This window comes from Mizuhopecten yessoensis, unplaced genomic scaffold (assembly GCF_002113885.1).
Source record: "Mizuhopecten yessoensis strain PY_sf001 unplaced genomic scaffold, ASM211388v2 scaffold1313, whole genome shotgun sequence".
NCBI classification, from domain to species: Eukaryota; Metazoa; Mollusca; class Bivalvia; order Pectinida; family Pectinidae; genus Mizuhopecten; species Mizuhopecten yessoensis.
Window position 1 is genome coordinate 1,544,929 of NW_018403984.1, and position 25,010 is coordinate 1,569,938.

Genomic DNA, 25,010 nt, shown 5'->3' on the forward strand with positions numbered 1-25,010 from the left:
TGTCCAGCTTCAGCAGTATATAGACATGATACAGAGTAGATTTGTCCAGCTTCAGCAGTATATAGACATGATACAGAGTAGATTTGTCCAGCTTCAGCAGTATATAGACATGATACAGAGTAGATTTGTCTTAACAGCTGAAACAACTTTTCCCCCTCTGAACTGCAAAGAGGTCACAAACCCAGTTGTAAAATAACATTTATTTTTTATTGCACTTTAAATGTAAACATTATATCATATTTTATGTCATGTTTCACAGATGTTTAGCCCACGCTCATTATTAAGCCCAGCATGTTTTTAAAAGGATGCATGCTTCCGAATTTTGACACAGATACTTAAGGTTGTATAGTACCTTGTTTTAATATGAAAACTTAAGGATTTTAACATCTTACTGTGATATGGTATGTGTATAGCATACTGAACCTATATATAGGCCAAATAAAAAAAGTTGTTTGTTTCTGGGTACACTACCTACCCGTATTTTGTGTGCCTACCCTAAACTTATTTTGGCAATTATCACGAAAGGACTGTAAAAGTCTAGTTTACTCTCCTGTAATGTACATCTTATATTAAAACAAAATGAAATAAAATTTAGCACCTTTTTACCTACCTATCCCAATTTTTTCAGACATGTAACAGGAAACAAGTATGTTTTATTGTTTGGCCTTATTGTTATATGGAAACTTAAGGATGTATGGTACCTTATTGTGATATGTAAACTTTAGGATGTATGATACTGTGATATGGAAACTTAAGGATGTATGGTACTGTGATATGGAAACGTAAGGATGTATGGCACCTTAAAGTGATATGGAAACTTAAGGATGTATGGTACTCAAGGATGTATGGTACTGTGATATGGAAACTTAAGGATGTATGGCACCTTATAGTGATATGGAAACATAAGGATGTATGGCACCTTATAGTGATATGGAAACTTAAGGATGTATGGTACTCAAGGATGTATGGTACTGTGATATAGAAACTTAAGGATGTATGGCACCTTATAGTGATATGGAAACATAAGGATGTATGGCACCTTATAGTGATATGGAAACGTAAGGATGTATGGCACCTTATAGTGCTATGGAAACATAAGGATGTATGGCACCTTATAGTGATATGGAAACTTAAGGATGTATGGTACTCAAGGATGTATGGCACCTTATTGTGATATGGAACCTTAAGGATGCATGGTACCTTATTGTGATATGGAAAATTAAGGATGTTTGATACTGTGATATGGAAACTTAAGAATGTTTGATACTGTGATATGGAAACTTAAGGATGTTTGATACTGTGATATGGAAACTTAAGGATGTATGATACTGTGATATGAAAACTTAAGGATGTATGGCACCTTAAAGTGATATGGAAACTTAAGGATGTATGGCACCTTAAAGTGATATGGAAACTTAAGGATGTTTGATACTGTGATATGGAAACTTAAGGATGTTTGATACTGTGATATGGAAACTTAAGGATGTTTGATACTGTGATATGGAAACTTAAGGATGTATGGCACCTTATTGTGATATGGAAACTTAAGGATGTTTGGTACCTTATTGTGATATGGAAACTTAAGGATGTATGGCACCTTATTGTGATATGGAAACTAAAGGATGTATGGTACTCAAGGATGTATGGTACCTTATTGTGATATGGAAAATTAAGGATGTTTGATACTGTGATATGGAAACTTAAGGATGTATGGCACCTTAAAGTGATATGGAAACTTAAGGATGTTTGGTACCTTATTGTGATATGGAAACTTAAGGATGTATGGTACTTAAGGATGTATGATACTGTGATATGGAAACTTAAGGATGTATGGCACCTTAAAGTGATATGGAAAATTAAGGATGTATGGCACCTTATAGTGATATGGAACCTTAAGGATGCATGGTACCTTATTGTGATATGGAAACTTAAGGATGTATGGTACTTAAGGATGTATCATACTGTGATATGGAAATTTAAGGATGTATGGTACTGTGATATGGAAACTTAAGGATGTTTGGTACCTTATTGTGATATGTAAACTTAAGGATGTATGGTACCTTATTGTGATAGGTAAACCTAAGGATGTATGGTACCTTATTGTGATATGGAAATTTAAGGATGTATGGTACCTGGTTATTTCTGTGATATGTAAACTTAAGGATGTTTGGTACCTTATTGTGATATGGAAACTTAAGGATGTATGGTACCTTATTGTTATATGGAAACTTAAGGTTGTATGGTACCGGAAACTTAAGGCTGTATAGTACCTGGTTATTTCTGTGATATGGGAACTTAAGGATGTATAGTACCTGGTTATTTCTGTGATAAGGAGACTTAAGGCTGTATAGTACCTGGTTATTTCTGTGATATGGAGACTTAAGGTTGTATAGTACCTGGTTATTTCTGTGATATGGAGACATAAGGTTGTATAGTTCCTGGTTATTTCTGTGATATGGAGACTTAAGGATGTATAGTACCTGGTTATTTCTGTAATATGGAGACTTAAGGCTGTATAGTACCTGGTTATTTCTGTGATAAGGAGACTTAAGGCTGTATAGTACCTGGTTATTTCTGTGATATGGAGACTTAAGGTTGTATAGTACCTGGTTATTTCTGTGATATGGAGACTTAAGGATGTATGGTACCTGGTTATTTCTGTGATATGGAGACATAAGGCTGTATAGTACCTGGTTATTTCTGTGATATGAATACTTAAGGCTGTATAGTGCCTGGTTATTTCTGTGATATGGAGACTTTAGGCTGTATAGTACCTGGTTATTTCTGTGATATGGAGACTTAAGGATGTATGCTTACTTGAAAATCCGTCTTGACTCAATGAAATAGTCAATATTACATAAAATCGTCTTTAATATCATGTTTTGATTTTGAAATAAAAGAATGGAATAAAAAACCATAATATTTGGTGTACTAGAGTTTATTTTTTTTAACATCCCCAGTGCCTAACTTTGATGGTTTATTGATGACATATTTCAAACACGCATACATTTACAAACCCTTCCAGTAATTCTGAAATATTAATTAATTGTTCTTATCAACAACAACAAAAATCACAAAGGTAGATAACTCTAACATAAACCACAAGTATCATGTGTATCATTGACTTTCCTTTGGTTATCGTTTGATTAGGTTTAATATTGATTAACGTCCTTTTACAGCTAAGGTCATTTAAAGACATGCCTCATTGAGTGTTATGTATGCGTGCTTGTGTATTTGCCTCTTTGTAGTGTATTTGCTTACTTGCAAAGCCAAGACCTGATGCTGACTTTATAGTGTGACTTCAATTAAATTCCATGTCGAAGGCACCGAGCACAATATTCCACCCAGTCACATTTTACTGACAATGGGTAAACCAGCTGTTGTGATAACCCTAAATGATAATTTTTTAGCAGGGAATAATAAGTGTGATTTTAAAGGACTTTAGTATGACCCTTTCTGGGAACAGAATCCATTGCCTTCCTCACTTTGGGTGAACTTTCAACACTTAGGCCAAAAGTAATTTATGTTTCTATGCAAGGCAACTAGCAAGCAAAAAGATTGTCAGGAATTAGAGAGAAAATGTAAGGATCCAATACTTTACAAGGGATGCAGCATATTTTCTTGGTCACTTATGTGTCTCCGAAGTAGAGGGCACATACACAGATCCCCGGTTCTAAAGGGGGATCCCACATGAGTTGACTAACAGCAGGTACATGTATATAAGATTCTTTCATGCATAGGGTGTAAAACGGATATTCCACCCTATGGGTTTTCAAATTTGGTAAAACCTGAGGCTTTGCCAAGGATTTTGCCAAATTTAAAAAATCCTGAGTGGGGGGGAAACTTCCTTATCCTAGACTCCTCGATATGAAAGGGTATTTTTCTCTCATTCCAACTACAAGAATAAGCTCAGAAACCATATATGCATTTGGACTGGCTGCCATTTTGAAAATATCAATTTTCCCCTGAGCTTTTTTGACAAATACGAATCCGTCAGTGAGACTTAGCATACCCTCATATATGCAAACAGTGTTTGTTAAGTAAGATTAATCGCGTCCCCTTTCCGCATTGTGGCATCAGAGTTTTCCAAATTTGTGACGTCATGTCATGTGAAATGGGACGCGAGATGGTTTTTGCACCCCTTTCTTACCCTCAGGGACAGCTCTAGCTTACACACACGGAAATGAGCGATATGCTTTTCTCGATCCCCTACCTTTAGGAAAAATATGGTTTTCCCATACACCGGCACCTTGAAACTTGCGTGCTGACATGTATCATGTGATGTTTTGAAAATTGAAAAAAAAATATGTCAAATTCATAGTTAAAGTACATGTACTGTAGTATGCTATATATGTGTCAGACTTTGAAATGTTTTGTCTGTGAAACAGGTGCTGGTCTATTTAGTTTTATTACACTCTCAAGGTTATTATATTTACTGCCAAACCTGACTAATCAGACCCCTGTATATTTTGACACCTTCTATAAGCTGACATAATGCTGTAATCCTATTTCTTATGAAAACTATGTGTATACTCTGACATCTTTCTAAACTGGTTTCTAAAACAATCTTTATTAATTTTACAACAATTATGAAACAACTTGTTACAGCTTATATTACTTACTCTAAGTCAGCCTGGATGTTAGGACATTGGGGATCTTACTGGGGGAGGGAACCGTAGTATCCGGAAAAATATCACGTGGTCGGGCAGATAAATATTATTTTCCAACAGACCAACACTCCTCCAAAAACCTCCCAAGTATATGTACTGGCAAACAAGCGAGTCAATAATCTTTCAGTCCGCAAGCAGCCTTTGTTAATGACCTTTTCCAACCTTATTTATTCTGTTAATTATTTCTTTAAATGTATCTAAATTTTAAAGAATTGTTAAAAATATGTATGAATAAGGTAAATAAAACATTACAATAACTTGCATATAAGCTTTTATAAATTTCCAGCTGGGAAAAGTGACCAAGGAAAGACAGACATCCCTCTGGTGCCTTCACAATTATCTGCTTCTTCCAATTCAAAATGTTGCATAAATTTAGCTTATAGTTTTATGTTATTTACGGTACTTAGTTTACATTTTGTATGGTTCATAACAAAAACCTGCTGTGTAATTTCAGATTACCAGAGGGAGGCAGTCAGGGACAATGATTGAGTTCTGGTCTGCAGTGTTTGGGGTGTTGGGATTTCTCATCACCTGGCAGTTGTTTCGACCTCAAAGTGCCCCTGTATGTGGGGTGTACAGACAGCCAGGTAAGTACCCAGATATTGATGATGTCAACAGATATGTTGGGTATACATGCAGCCAAATACCCAGGTACTGGTGATGTCATCAGATATGCAGCCAAATACCCAGGTTCTGGTGATGTCATCATATGCACAGACAGCCATGCAAGTACCCATGTATTAGTGATGTCATCAGATATTCAGCCAAATACCCAGGTACTGGTGATGTCATCAGATATTCAGCCAAATACCCAGGTACTGGTGATGTCACAGGGTTGTATAGAAGCCAGGTTAGTACTGTAGTGTAAGTGAAAATATCTATCATGATGCATGACTCATGATGAATATCGCAAAACATTGAGCTGCTTAGTTAAAGAGAGTTTGATGCTTTCTGACACAGGAAAATGGTTCTGGCTCAAGAAGTTGGTCTTTTTGGTGATTTTCAAACTGCGGCAACGTAATCACAAGAATGCAGCGAAGCGTCTCAGAAAATCTCAGGATATGTTGGATAAGAACCGAGGCTACGGAGCCGGAATGCTGGATCCAACCTCTATGGAAACAGTTGCTCCATTAGATCCGGATCCATTTGTGAGTACAAAATTGCACTTTGGGTACCTTGCAGACTCTACTCTTAACATGTATTGGGATATACAATATAAATATATATACATACATTCCTGAAGTTGCCATTATTCTAAAAAAATATATTTTAAAAACCTAAGATTACAGATTTTTTCTTGATGTGTGTATTTTGTATCACTTCATTTTTGAGGAAATCACTTTAAGCTCACCTCTCCAACGAGCAAGTCATCTTATGCCGTGGTGCAGTGTCTGTGGTCTGTTGTCTGACATGTCTGTCAACTTTTCACTAAAAACCCTACTTGTCCAGAATGGCTGAATGAATTTTGACCAAATTTGGTGTGGAGCAATGCTAGGCTACGGAGAATCAATTTTGTGTAAATGAAGGGTGTGACCCCTCCTCCTCCTTGAGTAGCTGTGAAGCATTCACACAAGTTTATGAAATATGTCCTTAAAATCCATTTGTCTGTTTCATATAAAAAAAAAAACCATAGCAGGTGAGCTTTTAAGGCCTCTGGGTCTCTAGGCCTCTTGCTTTTGATTGTTCAAAGCAAGAAATTTCCTTAAGGATCACTGTGCCACTATCAAAAACTGTAACTTTATGCATTGGATTTTTGTTTCTGTCATATCAATGGCTTTAACAAATCATTTCTGAATAGCAACCTTTACCTAAGGAAATGTTCCACAGAGGAAACAGAAATAATCAACAACAATGCTCTATGTTAAATAGCAAGAGAATTAAATGGCAGCAGGGCCAAACCAGATTTCAATGTTTAGACCTCTTTAACTCTGATGGGCACTCTAACTTATCTGAATACCTGCATCAGTAGTCAGCTGACCAAGATCTTCGCTTATCTGGTTCAACCGGTTCAACCCTCTGAACTTGTAAAGGAAATGGCAGGCTCATGCAGATCTGAAACGAGGTTGACCTCAGGAATATTCGGCATGTGTAGATTGAGGGGTCCAGACATGCCTGACCGAAACTAAAATGCTGACTATGGCTAGTTTGCATTATTTCTTTATGAAACACATGTATGTTTTTGGATATGTTATATAAGTGGTCGCTTGAAAAAAGGACATATTGTTCTTGTGTGATGAAAACCTATCGAGCTAGATGTATTTATTTGTGAACCGCCGTGTCCCTGTGCATTCTCGATGTTGTTTACGCGCTTGAGTGAGTTGGCCTTGACCTAGCCCTGGTCAAAACACATAGGTGATGCAGACAATCTCTGGGTGATTGACAGGTAGGGGCGGGGCCTATGGGTCTGAAGCTACATGAAAGCAGACCATTATTTGTTAGTTGTAAGTATACTAGAGAGGGAGCTTTCAATGATGGGGTATGTCTGAATAAGACTGTTACCCATTACGATGGCTCAATCGAAAGTATCATACCTTACAAGGGCAAGCTTCGGGTCTGCTACATTGATAGATCACGGGCACTGTGAGAGCTCGTTAGATTGCTATAGGGACCCTGAGTGGTCAAGATAACTCAGGGTTAGTTCTATAGATTGTACATCAGTTGTACATGTAGTGCTGCCTGAGCTACCATTGTAGCGAGACATCTGCCGTACTGAGCTATCCGAGCTATCGCCAGAGTACAGGTAGGGTGGTCGAGCCGTGAGAGGTCAGAGAGCGATCCGCCGCGTGTGTGTATATATGCACGTACTGAGCGATCAGTAGAAGGAGCGCTCAGTTAGATTAGTAAAAGGTGTTTTATTGTTCTATACGTAGTTATTTTGCATTTACTGTTACATTGATACTGCTTTGTATATCCCCTGTATATATTTATTAGTACAAGACGTACATGATCACAAGCAGTGATTGCTCGGACATAGGCAATGTTTCAGAGCTAGATAAACTTGTCTGTATATATTTGCATCTATACTAGAATATTGATACACCCCAATTGGGGTAGGTATACTCGCCGGAATCTCCAATGTGACTGGTACGGACCCTAGGGGAAACATCGCACTTCAACTTGGCTACACAAATGCAACCAAAGCCAAAACACAATTAAAGGGTGATCAGTCAAAATAAGATATTACAGTGGAACTCTCTAGTGTTTTGCCTGCGGTAGGACAGGAACCCTTAAGTGAAGGAACATTAGTCGTCTGGGCTTGTCCATTTTCTAAATGTCCTACTCACATGTTTTTTTTATTGACTCTCCCAGCCAATAACACTAATTAATTCACACATGTGTCAAAGTAATAACTAAAATAGCTTTACTGGAAGGTCTTTTAAACTCATAACTTGTAATATCCTTGTGGTAGAGTATTGATGGTCCTAGTCATTGAAACTGTGAAATAATAATGATAATAAATAAATGCTTACAGAAGATGTTATGTCTGCTGACATCTGGTCAGACGAAATCTCTGGTCAGACGAAATCTCGTCTGACATCTGGTGTCGTCGCCCCTTTGTGGACCCCGTTGCTGTATATCAGAACTTTACATCTGGTTTCTGGCCCTGCGTCTGGTGTGGGAGTGTAGGTCGCCACTTTGACATCTTCAGATTATTACCAACCCTCGCTGAATGTTTCGACCCTTCAAAATTATGACATCCTACAGTTGGCAGGTCCACAGTGGTACCATATCCAGCATGATGCTCTCTCGGCTTGCATTCACAAGATCCTGACTGCCTTCTGTCGGTCTTTACCACATATCCCCAGGGCGTGGAACGTCTTCCACACAGACTGGGCTGGGAATCAATGGCAACCCACTTCTACCGGAAATAGCCAGGTCTTCCATCCTCGTGACTGGCCGGTCTCCTTGAGCTCCCAATACTTGTTGCTCTTCCTCTCATGGGCCTTGTCGCATCTCTCTTCCCAGGACACCGTCAGTTCTATCAGGATGATTTACTTGTCTTCGGCTGACCGTAGTACCACATCTGGTCGAAGTGTTGTATGGACTACATTTGAGAAAACTAACTGCTTGCCAAGGTCTACTGTCTTCTGCCATGATGAACCACCTAGCCGTCTGCTAGTTTGATGTGATGATGGTCTGGGCTTTTCTCCTGCTCTAACAAACTAGATCCCTGTTTTCTTGGAACCTGTTGTTTGCTTGACTCTCCTCCTCTACCTCTCAAGTGTATCTACTAAGATTCGAAGAACCTGGTTGTGTCTCCAACGATATTGCCATTGCTGTAAACCCTCTCTGCATCCAGACAAGATGTGGCCATTGTAGCACTAACTCCACAAAGATTGCATCCTGGATCTTCTGTCAGGCCCCATTTCAGCAGATTAGTTGGCGATGGCGACACGTCATATAATAAATTAGATCTCATCAGGAATGAGATTCAATATGGCTCCATTCTCCAGAGCTCAGCCCAGGTAATTCGTCTCTCTGGAACATTCCATCTTGTCCATGCACCCTTATAAATATGTAAATAAATACCTAATTCTAGCGTCTCAAAAACAACATTATTATATATTTTCAGGGTATAGATGCTGTATATTTTGGTGGTTTTAACAAAGATGGCGTACGTGTTGTTGTTCGCTACTGTCGTCGTCATGAAAGGCGTGGGGAAATATGGGTATTTTTAGAAATACCTGGGATCGGAGTCTTGGAGCATCCGCTTCACCCAGACACTTACGTCGTCAACACAAATGGTCGGGACTACACCACAGGCGGCCTAAAGATCGAAATGGTAGAACCAATGAAAACATGGAAATTATCGTATGACGGCACTTTAAGGTAATTATAGGTGTTTAGGTATTTAAGATAAATACAAAAGTTGCTCAAATTTATAATGTCTTGTATGTTGGTGCTTTAGAGTAAGCATAGAAGATTCTTAAAACGACAGAATTTGTTGTATGACGTCACTTTATGGTAAAAATTGAAGTTATTGTGTGAAGATGTTTTTGTTTTTTTTGAGTTTAACATACAAAGTCCTTAAAAATGGTAGTTGTTACCAACATGATGGCCTTTACGGTAAATGTAAGTGTTGTGAGGTAGCAGTGGGAAGTAAATTCACCTTCTTTGAGAATGTTTCGTTACACCTAGGAAATGGATACACTGAAAACAGGCTAAAGATAGACATGTGCATGCTTTGATGAACGAGTACCTTGGTAAGACACAATAATCTGTAAGTCTTCTATTATAATCTTTATCAATTTCACATTTCAGACATGGGCTATGTAACAGTTTAGAAAACAAAGGTGAAAAACTTGTGCAAGTGAAATTTTCATTCAGGTTAGTATGAAAATATGTTTTCAATTTTCTGTTAAAATCTTGTTTAACTTTGGCCTTTAGAAGTGTCATTATTACTACATATGCATGGTATGCTTTTTACCAGGTATTTTCAGGAATATTTTGGCCCGCATATCTGCCCTCTGTTCCTTGGTTGTCATGGTTATACAACCCTGTGTATAGTACCAGGGTATGTCATGGGGGGATAATTCTAAGAGATCTAGTGTAAATATTTCAGTTACGTTCTTATCTTTCTATGCAATCGTACCACCAGGTGGTGTTGTTATACCGATCCATTCAGTTTTGACACGGATATAAGTCCATCAGCCATAGCAGACGCCATCGCCAGGGAAAGCTGGGACCAAGAATTCTGGAATAGATTAAAAAGGTAAAGAAGGAAGGAACCTTATCATTTATAAATGGTAATTATAGAGAGTGTTACTGTCACATTCTTTGAAATCCTTAAAATAGTAAGTTAGCTAAAGACACGTTTAAAATGTACACAAAAAGTGATGACACTTTTGAAATTAAGTACACAAGAAAAGATGACACATTTGAAAGGTACACAAGAACTGATGACACATTTGGATTTATACAAGAATTGGACTACAAGTAAGCCGACAACTGGCAAAGATGGTCATTATTTAAAAAGAAAAAATCCCAACAAATTTTCTTCAATTTAGTTTAAAGTTTTAATATAGCTGTATTATGCTGGTCATTTGATTATTGTCTGTTTTCAGTAAACATCAGACCCACTATGAACAGTGGGGTGAGATGTCCGGCTTACTACAGGTGGAGGGTTACGAGGATGTCCGGCTTACTCTCAACACAGTACGCGACCATTCTTACGGTAAAAACATTTCCAGATTTCTCTAGTATTTCAGTTAGGGGATAACCCTACTGTATTTTGAGATTTGCGATGGTATATCATGATTATACTGTTGCAAATTGAGTTTTACTGGCGTCGTGGAGTAGTAGGGGATAACCCTACTGTTCTTTGAGATTTGCGGCGGTATATCATGTTTATACTGTTGCAAATTGAGTTTTACTGGCGTCGTGGAGTAGTAGGGTATAACCCTACTGTATTTTGATATTTGCGACAGTATAATCACGATACACCGCTGCAAATTTCAAAATACAGTAGTTTCATCCCCCATTCTTATTCATATAAGCCAAAAACAACAAAAGAAACGTCAATTTTAAGACATTTTCGAGTGTTTTCTTCAAATTCTTGGTCACTCTGCAGTAGATCGATGACTTTAGGAATATTCAAACTGAGGTGGAATTACATTGACCATTTGAGGTCACGCTATGTCCGTGAAGTCATGTATAATCAATTTCATGACGTTTTAGGGTCAGTTGGGGTCATTGATGTCATTAACAATCGCCATCTGGGCTTCATGTGCAAATGAGAAATTTGCGGATGGTATATCGTGGTTATATGCTGTTGCAAATTACTTTGATTGACCAATCAAATGACGTGTTACATCTCAAATGAATAAGAATTATTTAATAATATGCTGCTTGCTTAAGGATCCCTGTGCCACATTAAAAATCTGTAGCTATGCATTGGAAACTGATTTCTATAACTCCGTCGAAGATGGGTCGTATTATGGTATACCTTACTTTGTCTGTCCTTCCTTCCAGGCGTCTGGGCGTCCTTCCTTTAACTTTTTTTTGTCATCTCTCTTCAGCCTTTAATTTCGCGTGGATTTCTATGAAACTTCATCCAGGGGTTAAGTAGTATGATAGCCTGAACAAATTTGTTTCGATATATTGTAGACTCAAGGTCAAGGTCACTGTTACTAAATAGATCAATTGCTAGAAAACCTTGTCTGGGCCATATTTCACGAACTATTTCATATAGAAACTTCAACTTTGGTATGATGGAACATCTAGGGGAGGAAAACTGCTGTGTTCCATAACTAGGTCACCGTGAGCTACTTTCTCAGAATTGTTAAATGCTAGCAGAAAACCTTTCCGGACCATATTTCAAAAATAATTTAGAGCCTTCAACACTAGTATGAGGTTACATTTAAGGGAGGAGAAGTGCAATGAACCTGATTTTCAAAAATTATTACATTGAAAATGAAAAGATTACAAATTGACGGGCGTATAATGCCACCGCATGGCGGTGCTCTTGTTCCTTTATACTAATAGCTTTAATAAATCATTTCTGAGAAGAAAACCATACTTTTTGGGACATTTATGAAAAAAAAATGAAGAGGATACCAGGTACATGATCTGTCCCTGTTGGGAATGAGTTAACGCATCAAGAAAGTATAAAAGACTCCTAGTCAGGGCGTTTCTCGTGAGCCCTTCCAAAATATCACAGCTATTTCTTTATGTTTTCTAGGAGTGCGAGACTGGAGAATGTTTCACCGATATGCCATCCACTTCATCTGTCTTGAGGTAGGCCAATTAACCTAGAAATACTAACAAATTGAATATCTATTTTATTTTTTCTTGACATTAGATTTTTAAATGATTTTTTTTCCCTAAGAAATATAGGTCAAGGCTATTAGTAACAAGATGGTATCTATATGATCTTTCACAGTAAAATATTGAAATGAATTACAGCAATAGACATGGCATCATGACATGCAACATCATATTGAAAACAGTATACATGTATATGACATCAAGATGGCAGCGTTAAAGAATTGAAGATTATGGATTTTTTTTTAATTTTATTTTTTTCAAATATTTGTATATATTCTTGGTTATGTGACAAAAAAATCTGGAATTGGCTTCTATTTCATGTGAGATTGATGTTACTCATCTGGACATTTCCCTTTAATTTTTAGCTTGAAAATCTCCTGGACTTATTTCATCAATCTCATTTGAAATAGAAACTCACATAAGATTTGGTAGTTATGTTATGTTTTATTACACCTTATATGAATTTCACCAAGTGATACACAATTACTGTATTTATCCTGCAATAAGCCCATGCCTGGTGATAAGCCCACCCTTGTCAAACACAGTTCAGTGAAATGCTTTAAACAAACGCTATTTCATAGTCCTGCAATCAGCCCATCCCCTATTTTGAGTTAAAAGTTTATGAGTTGCCCAGGGCAGTTTTTAATGTGCATTTAATGATGGTGGTTTGCAGTAATGCCCCCTGGGCTTATTGCAGGAAAAACACGGTAATATCAGGATCATATAGTTATGTGTTGCAATTTCATAACAGGGCAGTAAAGTATTAAAACCCTGTTTATGTTACAGAGTGGTGTCACTGCCCAAGTTGGTGTGGTCAGTCTGCCCTCTACAACCTCTTAGTAAGTTGTGTTAGTTAGCCATTTACCTCTTGTTTCATTTAGACCTTCATTACACAATCTCTGATACAGCTTACAAACTCACAGGTAACCAGACCAAAACTAGATACCTGCAAACCTTTCAACAATGAAAGTGATGATTGGTTATCATATGTTAATCTAACAAGAGTTATTAATTTGCGAATTGTATAAAGACATGAGGTTTACAGAGTGTCTTTTACCACTTGAAACTTAACTACCTCGAGTTAAGTAAACATGATAATCAACCATCACGAGTTAAGGGGCCTTTTTCTCCCACAACGTTTAGGCATTATATTTAGAATATGTTTAATTCGTTTGGGAATACAGTATTCCTGTTTCAGATCGGGGAAACAGCTGCTCTGAACTATCATGTCACAATGGAAAATGATGTTACAAAACATTGTTTCTTGTCATCATAATAAGAAGATTGACCAGTGAAATAATATCCTGGGTGTTACACACTAGTGGGTAACCAAAAATGTTTACCAACTCCTGGCAGCTTTATCCAAGGAGTCGGAAGTGAGGACACCTATAGTTGTTGTGGGAGAAAAGAAGTTCATAGATGGCCAAAATACAGGTCAAGCTTGCTAATTCCAGGCCATTCCAGTTTGTAAACTTCATCCAAGTCATCAAAATCAGTAGTGTGTCATTGAAACTATTAACTCATTCACCCCTGAAATTTCATAGTTAACTATTCCAACCTTTGAATTGGAAGAGTTCAAATGTGTCTTCAGGGGTGAATGAGTTAAAGACATTCCTTTTGATACAAATGTACACTGGACTTGCTTTTGCTCTCCGGAGACCAGGTAGCTCAATGGTAGAGTATCAGTCTAGATTTTGGAGGTTCCTGGGTTCGAATCCCAGTCTGACTGTGCATTTTCCTTCTCCTGTTATGCATAATATGTCTTTTCTAAGGAGTATTTTAATATCTAAAGCTTTAAAAAGATGAATAAAAAGAGTCAGTATTGGAATAAGCAGAGCAAATTCAAGTGATTTCAAACATATACTACAGTGTACAATCTACGCAGGTCATGGAGGTTATTTGAAGGTTGACCTACACAGGTGCAATGTGACTTTAACAGGAATGACACTTACACTACTGTAATAATTCTATTACAGTTTACAGGTGGGATACCTGAACTATCCCTGTGGTGCTATGTATGCTGTTTCCAGCTGTGATCTCAATTTGTGGGAAATTTCAGAAACACAGGAACCTGCCAATGAATATTCTTTCAGTTTTGTCGCTGGTAAGTTGGATTTACGAGGGATCCATCCCTGTACTGTCACTGGGAACAAAAATGACTTGATTATCAAAACTCCATTGATATATACTGTATAGTGTAATGAAGGTGAAAGTGATTGACAGCGATAAGATTCGGACAAAAATTGTTTTATTCTCTAGAAAGTATTGTAAGGAACACATTTTGAAAAGCTAAATGATAACTACAAGGAATGAAGGAAGATGCATTTTTGGTTGAAAACTGTTTTTTGCCTCTGTTATATCTCAGGTGGCGACACCTTCCATGTGGAAGTTAAGGGGGAGACCACTCCAGTTTGGTTCCACTGCCAGGATCGAGGAAGCAAAATTTTTGAAAAATTTTGCCAATACAAAGTCAACGGTAAAAAAGGATATGGACTGGTGGAGTTTCATTATAGGTAAAAAAAAATTTTTTTTTTTTAAATTGAAAATATTAACGATTAATTCCTGCTGACTCAGTAATTTTAAGATTTGCATGTTTTCTTGTTATGAAAATTTAACATAAATATATGCATACCGTTACAGATATTTCTCTCCTTCTGCTTAACTATCAGCATGAGCAAGCAAGTGCTGTTTTTCTTACAGCTTAATTTTTCTAATAACCAAAAAACCTGTATACACTTCCCTTAGATTTTCAAAACCAGTTTAGAATTTTGGATCGGTAATGGAAAATTTAACAAACTTCATAAAATTCAATTTGTACATGCAGAAATGAATTCAACTTGCAACATAAACATAACATGAAACATATAGTTCACCTGAGTTTTAGAATAAACAATTCTTAAGCAAGCTATAGCCAATTCACAGCGTTTTTTTAAGACAACATAAGCTTATTCAGAAAACATCATAAAAACATGTCAAAGGCTGAAAGAATAAAAGAAAAAATGGTTTTGAAATAAGTTGGTGGTAAATTCAAAGTTTGAAGCAAGTTGAAGGAAAGTCATTATATTGAGATTTTACAGTATGAGTATAAAGATCAAATAAAGAGCTGTGTAGGAGATACCATTGAGAATTCACGTTTGTTCATTTAAAAAGACATCTTTAATGAAACACTGCATTTATATTGTTCGATAATTTGTTGTTCTTTGATATTAATGTTTTCTAGCTGTATGTTACTTGACAGTGATGTGCCACGATTGTTTCACACTACGTCTTTTCCCATTTGATTTATCAGTGGCTTTGTTATTTAGATATCACTTTTATCCATGTATAGTAATTATAGTTTGACATCATTCGCATAGACACAATTGTAAATTTCACTGTAAAAATGTTTTTGCCAATTAACCAATTATGGTAAGAATTCAATGAAAATGGATAATTATATTAATATCACCAAGAGAAGCGGCAGATAATTCTCTAGCTCTGTTCTGATTTTTTTCTTTCTTTTTTTTTACTAAAAAAAATATTTTCCAAAAATAAATTTACAAAGAATTCAAAGGGAAAATGTGAAAGACTTATGTGTTTTAATTATCCATTTACAGAAATATTGAGGGTCCATCCTATGTCCAACCAGAGTCACTTCCCTTGCTTCAGGAGCCTTCAGCAGAAGAGGTCAAGGCCCAGACTGAGGCTCTGACCTTGACCTTTGATGAGGATGCTTGTAGAAGCAGTAAACTTGTGGGGGGCAAGGGGGCACAACTGGGTCAGTTGTCCTCCATACAGAATAAAGTGAGTTAGCTAGTATACAGGGTCAAATACTGGCCTCACCCCAAAATTAAGGGAGGTAATTGTTATTGAAGTTCTAAGGTTAAACGATATTAGTTTTCACCATCTCACAATTACGAGGCTACTCTACTTCTGATACATTCAGACATATGATAAGTATTTACTTAAAAGGTTGAGAAATATATTGATCAGATTTGTTTTGTACTATCGTAAAAATGGAACTTTTTATAGTATGTCAATATTTGCGCTTTTAACATTGAGAAAATTAGCATGTGAATATCAACATACAGATATATATATTTATAGATTTAGAAAATAAAACTTAGATTTCAAAACTATTGTCAATGTGAACAATGTCCATACATGATCAGTTTTAAGAGTCACAATACAAAAATTTCTACAACCCATAATTTCAACTTTTATGGTTTCGTACTTATAACAGGAAAACTTGATCACAGTTTAATTTTCATGCTATTTGCTCTCCCTAATGAGGGAAAATGTAGTTAAGCAAATATATTTAACAAATATGGATTTTATTGGTGATGGGAACTTTAATAGTTTTCGGAAATTGTTCCTGAAGTTCAAACACCAGATCTTTGACTAAACTCAGTTCTATGCTATAGGTATTGTAACATTTTATACAGGTGAATGCTATGGTACCTAGGGGCTTCAGTCTAACGTTGGCTGCCTTCGTCACACAGGTCGAGGTAAGGGACAATGAACATTCTGCCCTGCTTCATTTCAATGATTCTTGGCAAAGGTCAAGGTTACACCGAGAGGTCAAATACTTGTGTTTTTGTATTCGTATTCATGACCTGGCGATAAGTATGAAAACAGTTGAAGATTTATATGAAGGAACTTGGAATCAATTTGTAGCGCGTTGAGGTGGACCATTTAATCTCACACAAGCCCATTATCATTTCATTTTGTACGTGTTACACTGAGGTGGATTGTTCAATCTTTTATTTAAACTTATATTAATCACTCTTGTTGGCCCGGATGTTTGCGCGTCGGGGGTCTTGGTGTGGGAGGAAACCGGAGTACCCGGAGAAACCCCACGTGTTCAGGCAGGTGACCCCAACCTTTTTCACGTCCGATCGGGGAATCGAACCCCGGCCGCCTTGGTGAAAGGCAAGTGTGCTATCCACTGCACCACCTGACCACCCTAGAGTTCAATCTTTTGTCAGTTATGGGCGATTAATATGTATTATTCTCCTTTATGAATCGGTGGTCAATCTGTGAACTGTTATCAGGTGGATGGGGGTTTTCATTGAAACTTACATGAATGTTTACCAACATTTCATAAAATGATTTGTAAGGGATGAAGATCACAATTGTACTCCAGAAGGCTCTGACCAAAAGAGGTCTTATAATGGGGTACCTAGTGTAAAACCTTCAAAAAACATAATAGCTGGTAGATTTAGACCTATAAATATCATGAAATCCTCCACTATGACTGGGGGACACTTGCTCCACTGAGCTTTTACTTATTTGAAGATTCTGCTCAATTGTATGTGTTTCTGTTAAGTCACTTGCCGCTAAGATCAATGAGCCTCTCATCATTATATATATTGTTAATGTCTGTTTGGTAACCTTGTCAAGTATGGGAAATAACTGTGTAAGGTATGGGAGATGACTGTGTATGGTATAAGAGATAACTGTATCAGGTATGGGATATAACTGTGTCAGGTATGGGAGATAACTGTGTAAGGTATGGGAGATAACTGTGTAAGGCATGGGAGATAACTGTGTAAGCTATGGGAAATAACTGTGTCAGGTATGGGAGATAACTGTGTCAGATATGTGAGATAACTGTGCCAGGTATGGGAGATAACTGTGTCAGGTATGGGAGATAACTGTGTAAGGTATGGGAGATAACTGTGTCAGGTATGGGAGATAACTGTGTAAGGTATGGGAGATATCTGTGTAAGGTATGGGAGATAACTGTGTCAGGTATGGGAAATAACTGTGTCAGGTATGGGAGATAACTGTGTCAGGTTTGGGAGATAACTGTGTAAGCAAGGAGCAACATCATTGTATTCAAGTGGACATATGGTAAAGGAAAAAGGTGATGCAGCTTGGCCCAGCAGCAGGATAGCAATAGTATTTCCGGGTCTCTTAGAATAGTTCAACCCAGATGACCTTTACAACGTTGACGAGGCACCATTGTACTATCGCTGATGGATCGCTCAAAAAGTCGAAAGACCGTTTGACTGTCTTTGTCTGTTGCAATATGTCAGGCACAAACAAAAAGAAACTTACCCTCATAGGAATCTTTGATTGGACCATGCGACCAGGGCATCATCAAGATCATCAAGTATCACTACCGCCGCTATGCAGTTGACCGTATTATATTATTTAGAGCATTAAGATAATTTATGTGATACAACACTTAAGATATTTTCCCGTTATTTAATCGTAGTGTAACTTGTACTGAGGAAACTGATAAAAGTGGAATTCTCATACTGATCACTACGACGAAAAATTCATTTTCTTTGGAACAAACATCATGTTATTTTAATTTCATTATTGCATTAATGACTTCATCTTTTTGCATATTTCCTGATAATCTTTAGGATTGTATCTCTGTTTCTCCTCCTGGTACGTATTGAAGATTGATAGCGATCTCACTTCTGGTTCTGACAACCTGAAACGACCCAAAATAGCTTGATTGGTTCTTATGATATTTTTCTCTGGCAAATAAAATATCATAATAATTGAGTTCCAATGTAACTGTTTCAGGTATGGAAATAATTCTATCAAGACAAGAAAAAAATGTTTTTGAGATTTTTTTTAAACAATGATTTTGTTTGTTTCAGAACAATGGAGATATCATGAAAGCTGTTGACCATATTGTGAAAGCTATAAGGTATTGTGTGAGCATTCAGCAATAAAGACAAAGCTATAAGGTATTGTGTGAGCATTCAGCAATAAAGACAAAGCTATTAGGTATTGTGTGAGCATTCAGCAATAAAGACAAAGCTATAAGGTATTGTGTGAGCATTCAGAAATAAAGACAATATTTCTCTATAACAAAATATCTTTTCAAATATGACAGGTATAAAAGAAAACTTTTTCAAATTTTTCAAAGGGGAGAAAATGTAAGCCAAAACACTAAAAACAAGTCAAGTGTTTTCAACGACCCCTATTTGATAAAACAATAACATAAAATACCAAGTTTAAGCTATTCTATGAAATTAATTTATTGAATTAAAGCAAAAATAAATTGAACAGATTTTGCTGAATGCAGAAGTCCTAAATGAGGGTTAAAATCTCTCCTTTTAAAGAGACTTGGCAAAGTGGTTGGTCCCATATCCTTTTTGCAAAACCTGAAATACAAAGCAAAATATTCAGGTTTTAGTTGTGAATAAAGAGAAAAAAATGCTTCCAAGAATTGAAGTTTTTACATGTACAGGTGCAAATAGAAAATTGATAAAATAAATGCTGACTTTTAGGGATGCAGATGATGACCAGCTAAAGCTGGCCTGTTCTGACACAGTGGAACTCTTCGCCTCCATACCCATCGCCAAGGAGATCGAGGAGGTCATCATGGTTAAGATGAAGTACCTGTTTGGTCAGGACTGTTTCACAAAGCTCTTTGCTGTCAGGTCTTCTGCAACAGGTAATTAAGCTGTCCTAACCTAAATTGACAGAAATGTAACCATACTGTTAGATATTTGTTTTTATACCATGTCTGCTGTAGTTTTCAGCAACTGTAGACATTATTTAACTATTTTTTTTAAAATAACAAAAATGTGAAATAACATCATACAACATAGCAGTATCTTCGTTTATATTTTATGTCATCGGAGAAATAGAATATCCACCTAATGATATGTATTATTGTTTAAAATCATTCACATGATAAGGTCTAATCTACTTGCTAAAGCTCCCAATTTATACTTGTGAATCAACTCATTTATACTTGTGAATCAACTCCTTGTGAATCAACTCATTTATATTTGTGAATCAACTCCTTGTGAATCAACTCATTTATACTTGTGAATCAACTCATTTATCTTGTTAAGAATCATAATCAATCGTCACTCATTGAATATGTGTACATTTTTATCAGTGAAATTTTTCAATTTTATGACAAAGTTACATTTTTTGTTTTACCTAAGTGTGAAAAAAAATAACGGAACTATTTTTTCAAAAAGAAACCCTTACCATCCAGAGAGTGGATATTACATTGTACTTCAAAAAACAGCAGGAAAAAAGTTCCAGAGAACCATTGACAATGCTCTCATGTTTATATTGAATTTTATTTGATTCTTTATTTATATTTGTTATATTCAAACCTATGGAACGCCTCTTATCTACTTATTTGTTATTGAAATGGTTTAAGATACAGTATAGTTGCTAATATTCATGAAGGATTTAATTTCACGAATTTTGCGAATGCGTTAAAATTTGCAAAATTAAAACCCTCGTGAATATTTTGAGGTAGTTGCCATAACATCCAAGCTACACTCGTGATATCAATTAAGCTGAGGTCAAAACATCGTTTAGAGGGAACACTAGGCCTGTACAAAAAAATGTAGCAACGACCTACAAAAGAATTTATTAAAAACAACTCATTTACCTGTACACTCTAGGAACAGGTATATACCTGTGTCCAGTAATGATGTCTGGTTCTTCGTTGCTAGTAGTAACAAACACTCGAAACTTTTTGCGAGGTGTTCTGAAATAGACTTACAGAAATTGTCATCAGTGATATAAACCCCTACGAAAAAGGTCTGGACACAAAATTGGGAAATTTTAACCACGCGTAATTCAACAACTATACAGTAAATGATTGCATAATAGAACATTTCAATTACATCTTGCTTTGCTCAAGTTTATGTGCTGAGATATTGGGGAAAATTTTCAAAACTCATGAACTGCTTCATTTAATATGTCTCCCAAAGGTTTTGAACAAAGAAGAATTGCTTTACTGGTTTTATTGCACATTAAACAATATTGTTAGTACAAGGTAGGTCAATTCTTGCCTGTTATTAACACATATTCGTCACATTTTACAGGAGAAGATGGAAGTGAAGCTTCCTCAGCTGGACAAATGGAAACATATATAGGGGTCAGAGGTCATCCCGAGGTAAATACTTAATAAGGATTTTAATTCAATTGGGTCAATCTTTCCTGAATTTGTACTTGGTACATATTGTGAAGTTAGACAAATCAAGAAATAGTGAGATAATGCGGGCAATTTGTTTCCCACAGGGTTACAGGAGGCTAAATTGATTGACGTCTATGATAAATATCATGGAGTTGAATTCCAAGACTACCACATATTTATTGTCAATCACCTCAGCTTCAAAGACTTTGATATTTCTTGGAATGCTATTCTCATTGTTCAGGTTGATAATGTGTTTACTGTTGCTGTGTTTGCTGGTGTTCAGATCACATTAGGAAACTCTTATTATCCTATTATTGGGATTAAGCAGGCTATTTTTTTATTCTAGTATTAGGATTAAGCAGGCTATTTATTATCCTTTTATTGGGATTAAGCAGGCTTTTTATTTGTTTATAATTAATTCTTGCAGACAAGGCCTCAAGTCTGAGATTAAAATTTAATTTTAGTTGTTGACTTCAGATGATTTTTATTAATTATGTTAATAAGATGCACATTAAGGAAGTATGTCACAGAGATGGGTCAAGGTCAAAGTTCCCATTGCTATTTATGGTAACACATTGATCTCTTTGTTGTATGGTTGTTGTATTTTATGTTGGGGTAGATGTTGCATATCAAAACAGGAACATTTTCACCACAAACTGATGCTGAATTTATCACAACAGCAAATAATTTAATATAAAGCATACCAAATATAATAATAAATTTTGCATGAAAAGCAAAAAGTTTGGAAGGTAGGGAAGGACAAATTTGTTATGACAGTGATATTAGTTATCTTCCTTAATGGTTTTATAATTAGCTTGATATCCAATTCATCATTTATGACAGACCTTTCATAATTAGCTTGATATCCAGTTGTTATTCATGTCAGATATTTCACAATTAGCTTGATATCCAACTCATCATTTATGACAGACCTTTCATAATTAGCTTGATATCAAATTTGTTGTCCATGTCAGATATTTCACCATTAGCTTGATATCCAATTGTTATTCATGTCAGAAATTTCACAATTAGCTTTATATCCAATTTGTTATTCCTGTCAGATATTTCACCATTAGCTTGATATCCAATTCGTTATTCATGTCAGAAATTTCACAATTAGCTTTATATCCAATTTGTTATTCCTGTCAGTTATTTCACAATTAGCTGATATCATCATGTCAGATATTTCAAAATTAGCTTGATATCCAATTTGTTATTCATGTCAGATATTTCACAATTAGCTTGATATCATCATGTCAGATATTTCACAATTAGCTTGATATCCAATTTGTTATTCATGTCAGATATTTCACAATTGGCTTGATATCCAGTTGTTTTTCATGACAGATATTTCACATGTTTATATGGAACTCTTTTAGAACGGAGATATATTTTTTCTCAGTAAAGTAGCTTCCTTAAGTCTGGATTTTTCAGTGAGAGGTATATATTTTGTTAAGACTGAAGCCCTGTTTGTTGGTGATTTGTTCATACAGATCCTGGACTCTGTGAGAAAGTGTTGGGCATCTGCATTCACTTACCAGGCTGTTCAGTATCGCAGGTAAGCAAAGTTCATTATGTACCAGATCGGTGTAAAAGTAGCCGGTGAGAACATATTTAGGATAATACCATCAAGTTTAAATAAAATTTCAAAGAAAACATTACTGCTGCTACTTTTCTAAAATGTTTAGTTAAGTATTTTTTTTACAGAAGTTTTCCACATACAGAATCGTAATTGTTTGAAATTACAGTAAATGTATTTGAAAAACCCCAAATACAGATTTCAACTGAACTGTGGTGCTATCAATATTTTTAGGTCACCTGAGCTTTTCTCAAGTGACCTATTCTAATCGCTTTCCGTCCGTCGTCGTCCGTGGTGCGTAAACTTTTTACATTTTCAACTTCTTCTCAAGAACCAGTGGACGGATTTTTTTCAAACTTGGTCAGAATCATCCTACCCCAACCCCTTGGGCCAGGGTGGGGCCCCAAAGGGAAAATTAACCAATATTTCAAAAATCTTCTTCTCCAGACTCAGAGGTACTACAGTCCTTTTCTCTGCATGGAAAGAAAGATCATCAGGGGCTTTACTTAAATTGTAAATTTCAGGACCCCCAAGCTATTCGTTCTCCCTTGAGGAGGGGGTAAAGTTTACTATAGTTTATATAGGGAAATAACACTTTTGGGTATATTTTGACAACTTTCTGTAGGAAATTATTTTTTACTTGGTGAGAATTATCCTTGGAGTAGGATGGTTTCAAATTGTAAAATTGAGATTCCTACCCCAACCCCTGGGGCCAGGGCGGGGCCCCAAAGGGAAAATTAACCAATATTTCAAAAATCTTCTTCTCCAGATCTAGACTCAGAGGTACTACAGTCATTTTCTCTGCATGGAAAGAAAGATCATCGGGGCTTTACTTAAATTGTAAATTTCAGGACCCCCGAGGTATTCATTCTCCCTTGGGGAGGGGATAAAGTATACTATAGTTTATATAGGGAAATAACACTTTTGGGTATATTTTGACAACTTTCTGTAGGAAATTGTTTTTACTTGGTGAGAATTATCCTTGGAGAAAGATGGTTTCAAATTGTAAAATTGAGATTCCTACCCCAACCCCTGGGGCCAGGGTGGGGCCCCAAAGGGAAAATTAACCAATATTTCAAAAATCTTCTTCTCCAGATCTAGACTCAGAGGTACTACAGTCCTATTCTCTGCGTGGAAAGAAAGATCATCAGAGGCTTTACTTAAATTGTAAATTTCAGTCCCTCGAGCTATTCGTTCTCCCTTGAGGAGGGGGTAAAGTTTACTATAGTTTATATAGGGAAATAACACTTTTGGGTATATTTTGACAACTTTCTGTCGGAAATTGTTTTTACTTAGTGAGAATTATCCTTGGAAGAAGATGGTTTCAAATTGTAAAATTGATCCTACCCTAACCCTAGGGGCCAGGGCGGGGCCCCAAAAGGAAAATTAACCAATATTTCCAAAATTTTCTCCTCCAGACTACTATAGCTTATATAGGGAAATAACACTTTTGGGTATATTTTATCCATTTTCAGGAGAAAATTACTCAAACTTAGTCAGAATCATCTTTGGTGAATGAGAGTATTACTTTGTAAAATTGGGATTCCTGCCCCCTCCCCAGGGGCTAGGGTGGGGCCCCAAAGGGAACATTTACCAATATTTTCAAATTCTTATCCTTTGATGACATGACAAGTATTGTATTTCACTTAGTTTACATGCTGATTTCCACATCACATCTACACAATAAAATAAATCTACCAGTACCTATAATATAACTCAGGTGACCGCTAAGGCCCTTGGGCCTCTTGTTAATGCACAGCATCAAAATGAGACAAGCCTTACTTTATAAGGGAAGTAACTCTAAAATCAGGATCAATTTCTTTAGGTTGTTTTATCTTTAACATACACAAGGGAGAATACTCCAACTAACAAGAACGGTTCTGAAGTGGAACTGTTATTTGTAATTATACTTTGTGGTTATTCTCTACCTTACCAATTATGTATTGCAGCAGTATTTTAAACAATTTCACAGCACATGATGTTTGAATAGACTTCAAGCAATAATTTCAGTCAAGTGAAAGTCATGCATAATTCCTTTTTGTACGCCCGTCGAAGAAGGGGACGTATTATGTTATCACGTGAGCGGGCGGGCGGGCGG

General features: G+C 36.4%; 1 protein-coding gene across 2 annotated transcripts in view; it reads left to right on the plus strand.

Annotated features, from left to right (window-relative positions):
• The first annotated feature begins 5,128 nt into the window (after positions 1 to 5,128).
• The window catches only part of LOC110459673 (putative phosphoenolpyruvate synthase), a 57,458-nt gene continuing 37,576 nt past the window's right edge, over positions 5,129 to 25,010 (plus strand). For both annotated transcript variants that reach the window (XR_002463920.1, XM_021512042.1), the window contains exons 1-16: positions 5,129 to 5,257; positions 5,631 to 5,818; positions 9,244 to 9,500; positions 9,933 to 9,998; positions 10,270 to 10,383; positions 10,736 to 10,845; positions 12,352 to 12,407; positions 13,224 to 13,276; positions 14,414 to 14,541; positions 14,803 to 14,950; positions 16,034 to 16,220; positions 16,862 to 16,924; positions 19,037 to 19,086; positions 19,673 to 19,839; positions 21,242 to 21,312; positions 22,827 to 22,891. Coding sequence is in view for 1 of the 2 variants with exons in the window: in XM_021512042.1 (XP_021367717.1) it covers positions 5,152 to 5,257; positions 5,631 to 5,818; positions 9,244 to 9,500; positions 9,933 to 9,998; positions 10,270 to 10,383; positions 10,736 to 10,845; positions 12,352 to 12,407; positions 13,224 to 13,276; positions 14,414 to 14,541; positions 14,803 to 14,950; positions 16,034 to 16,220; positions 16,862 to 16,924; positions 19,037 to 19,086; positions 19,673 to 19,839; positions 21,242 to 21,312; positions 22,827 to 22,891 (1,829 nt within the window). In the remaining variant the exon portion in view is untranslated. The remainder of the gene's footprint in view (positions 5,258 to 5,630; positions 5,819 to 9,243; positions 9,501 to 9,932; positions 9,999 to 10,269; positions 10,384 to 10,735; positions 10,846 to 12,351; positions 12,408 to 13,223; positions 13,277 to 14,413; positions 14,542 to 14,802; positions 14,951 to 16,033; positions 16,221 to 16,861; positions 16,925 to 19,036; positions 19,087 to 19,672; positions 19,840 to 21,241; positions 21,313 to 22,826; positions 22,892 to 25,010) is intronic.